Source organism: Vombatus ursinus, unplaced genomic scaffold (assembly GCF_900497805.2).
Source record: "Vombatus ursinus unplaced genomic scaffold, bare-nosed wombat genome assembly UNPS02014662.1, whole genome shotgun sequence".
Taxonomy (NCBI): Eukaryota; Metazoa; Chordata; class Mammalia; order Diprotodontia; family Vombatidae; genus Vombatus; species Vombatus ursinus.
The window spans coordinates 812,086-813,577 of record NW_020954440.1 but is presented as its reverse complement, the minus strand read 5'-3'; the positions used below and the strand labels follow the sequence as shown (position 1 = coordinate 813,577).

Below are 1,492 nucleotides of genomic sequence, written 5' to 3'. Positions count from 1 at the left end.
AAGATGGAGGTCCTGGGAGTTATGGAGGTTGAGGACCTGTTCAGTAATGGTCTTAATAAGTGATCCCCCTTAGTGAGGGGACTTATTACAATGTGTTGAAAAATCATAATTCCAATGATGTTGATTGTATGTTGTTAATTGTATGATGTTAATTTATCCAACATTAATAATCATAATTTTTAACATTTTGGAATTTATTATAAAAATATGATTCTATAACCCTCAAAAAAGTGATAAATGTCATGATTTATTTTGCTAATTTTGTTTCAGTTATCAAAAGTGAATCATCCAAATCCCTATAAGACATTTATGGAGAATTGTTCAGAGGTGGAGGAATTCATCCTTGTGGGATTAACAGATGCCCCAGAGCTTCAGGTTACTCTCTTTATAATATTCACCATCATCTACCTCATCACCCTGGTGGGCAACCTGGGATTGGTAGTTCTGATACTGTGGGACTCCCACCTCCACACATCCATGTGCTTTTTCCTCAGTAACTTCTCTCTGATAGATTTGGGCTACTCTTCATCCATTACTCCTAAAGTTATGGCTGGATTCCTCCCAGGGGACAAAACCATCTCCTATAATGGATGTGCTGCACAAATGTTTTTCTTTGCATACTTTGCCACAATTGAAAATTATCTCCTGGCTGCTATGGCCTATGATCACCAGGCTGCTGTGTGTAAGCCCCTCCATTACAACACAACAATGACATCTAGGGTTTGTGCTTGTCTGGTCACTAGTTCCCATATGTGTGGTTTTCTTTTTGCCTCCATTCACACAGGAAGCATCTTCAGCCTCTCCAACATGATCCATCACTTTTTCTGTGATGTTCCACCTCTCTTGGTTCTCTCCTACTCTGTCTCATACGTCAATGAAGTGGTTATTTTCTTTGCTGTAGGATTCAATGTGTTCTTTGCCTTTTTTTTCATCTTGAAATCCTATTTTTTAATTTTCATTGCCATTTTGAGGATGCAATCAGCTGAGGGCCTCCAGAAAGCCTTCTCTACCTGTGCTTCCCATCTCACAGCTGTGTCCATATTTTATGGGACAATAATCTTCATGTACTTACAACCTAGCTGCAGGCATTCCATGGACACTGACAAAGTGGCTTCAGTGTTCTATACCATGGTCCTTCCTATGCTGAATCCTCTAGTCTATAGTCTGAGGAATAAGGAAGTCAGTAGTGCTTTTAGGAAAATCACAAAGCAGACAAAGTCTTCATTAGGTATCTCCTTTTAATTAAGGAGAAAAACATTCAACTATTTTTCTTCTACAATATGATCTTCAAAGTATATCCTGTCCTAGGCTGACACAGTCTTCACTATTCATGTACCATAGATGGTGACTTTTCTCTTTCCATTCTGAATTTGGAAAACATCTCCCCACACTGGCTTCTTCTATCTGACTCTGTGATGCATAATTTTTAGAAATTTGGAGAAACTGGATATTTTCACACTAAAACTTTCAGGTGAAGATACTTTTTTTGTAA

General features: G+C 38.3%; 1 protein-coding gene across 1 annotated transcript; it reads left to right on the top strand.

Moving 5' to 3' along the window:
• The first annotated feature begins 309 nt into the window (after positions 1-309).
• On the top strand, positions 310-1,242 carry LOC114042662 (olfactory receptor 5B12-like). Its single transcript, XM_027861348.1, has one exon. The coding sequence runs from the start codon at positions 310-312 to the stop codon at positions 1,240-1,242; it is 933 nt and encodes a 310-aa protein (XP_027717149.1).
• Positions 1,243-1,492: the final 250 nt, after the last annotated feature.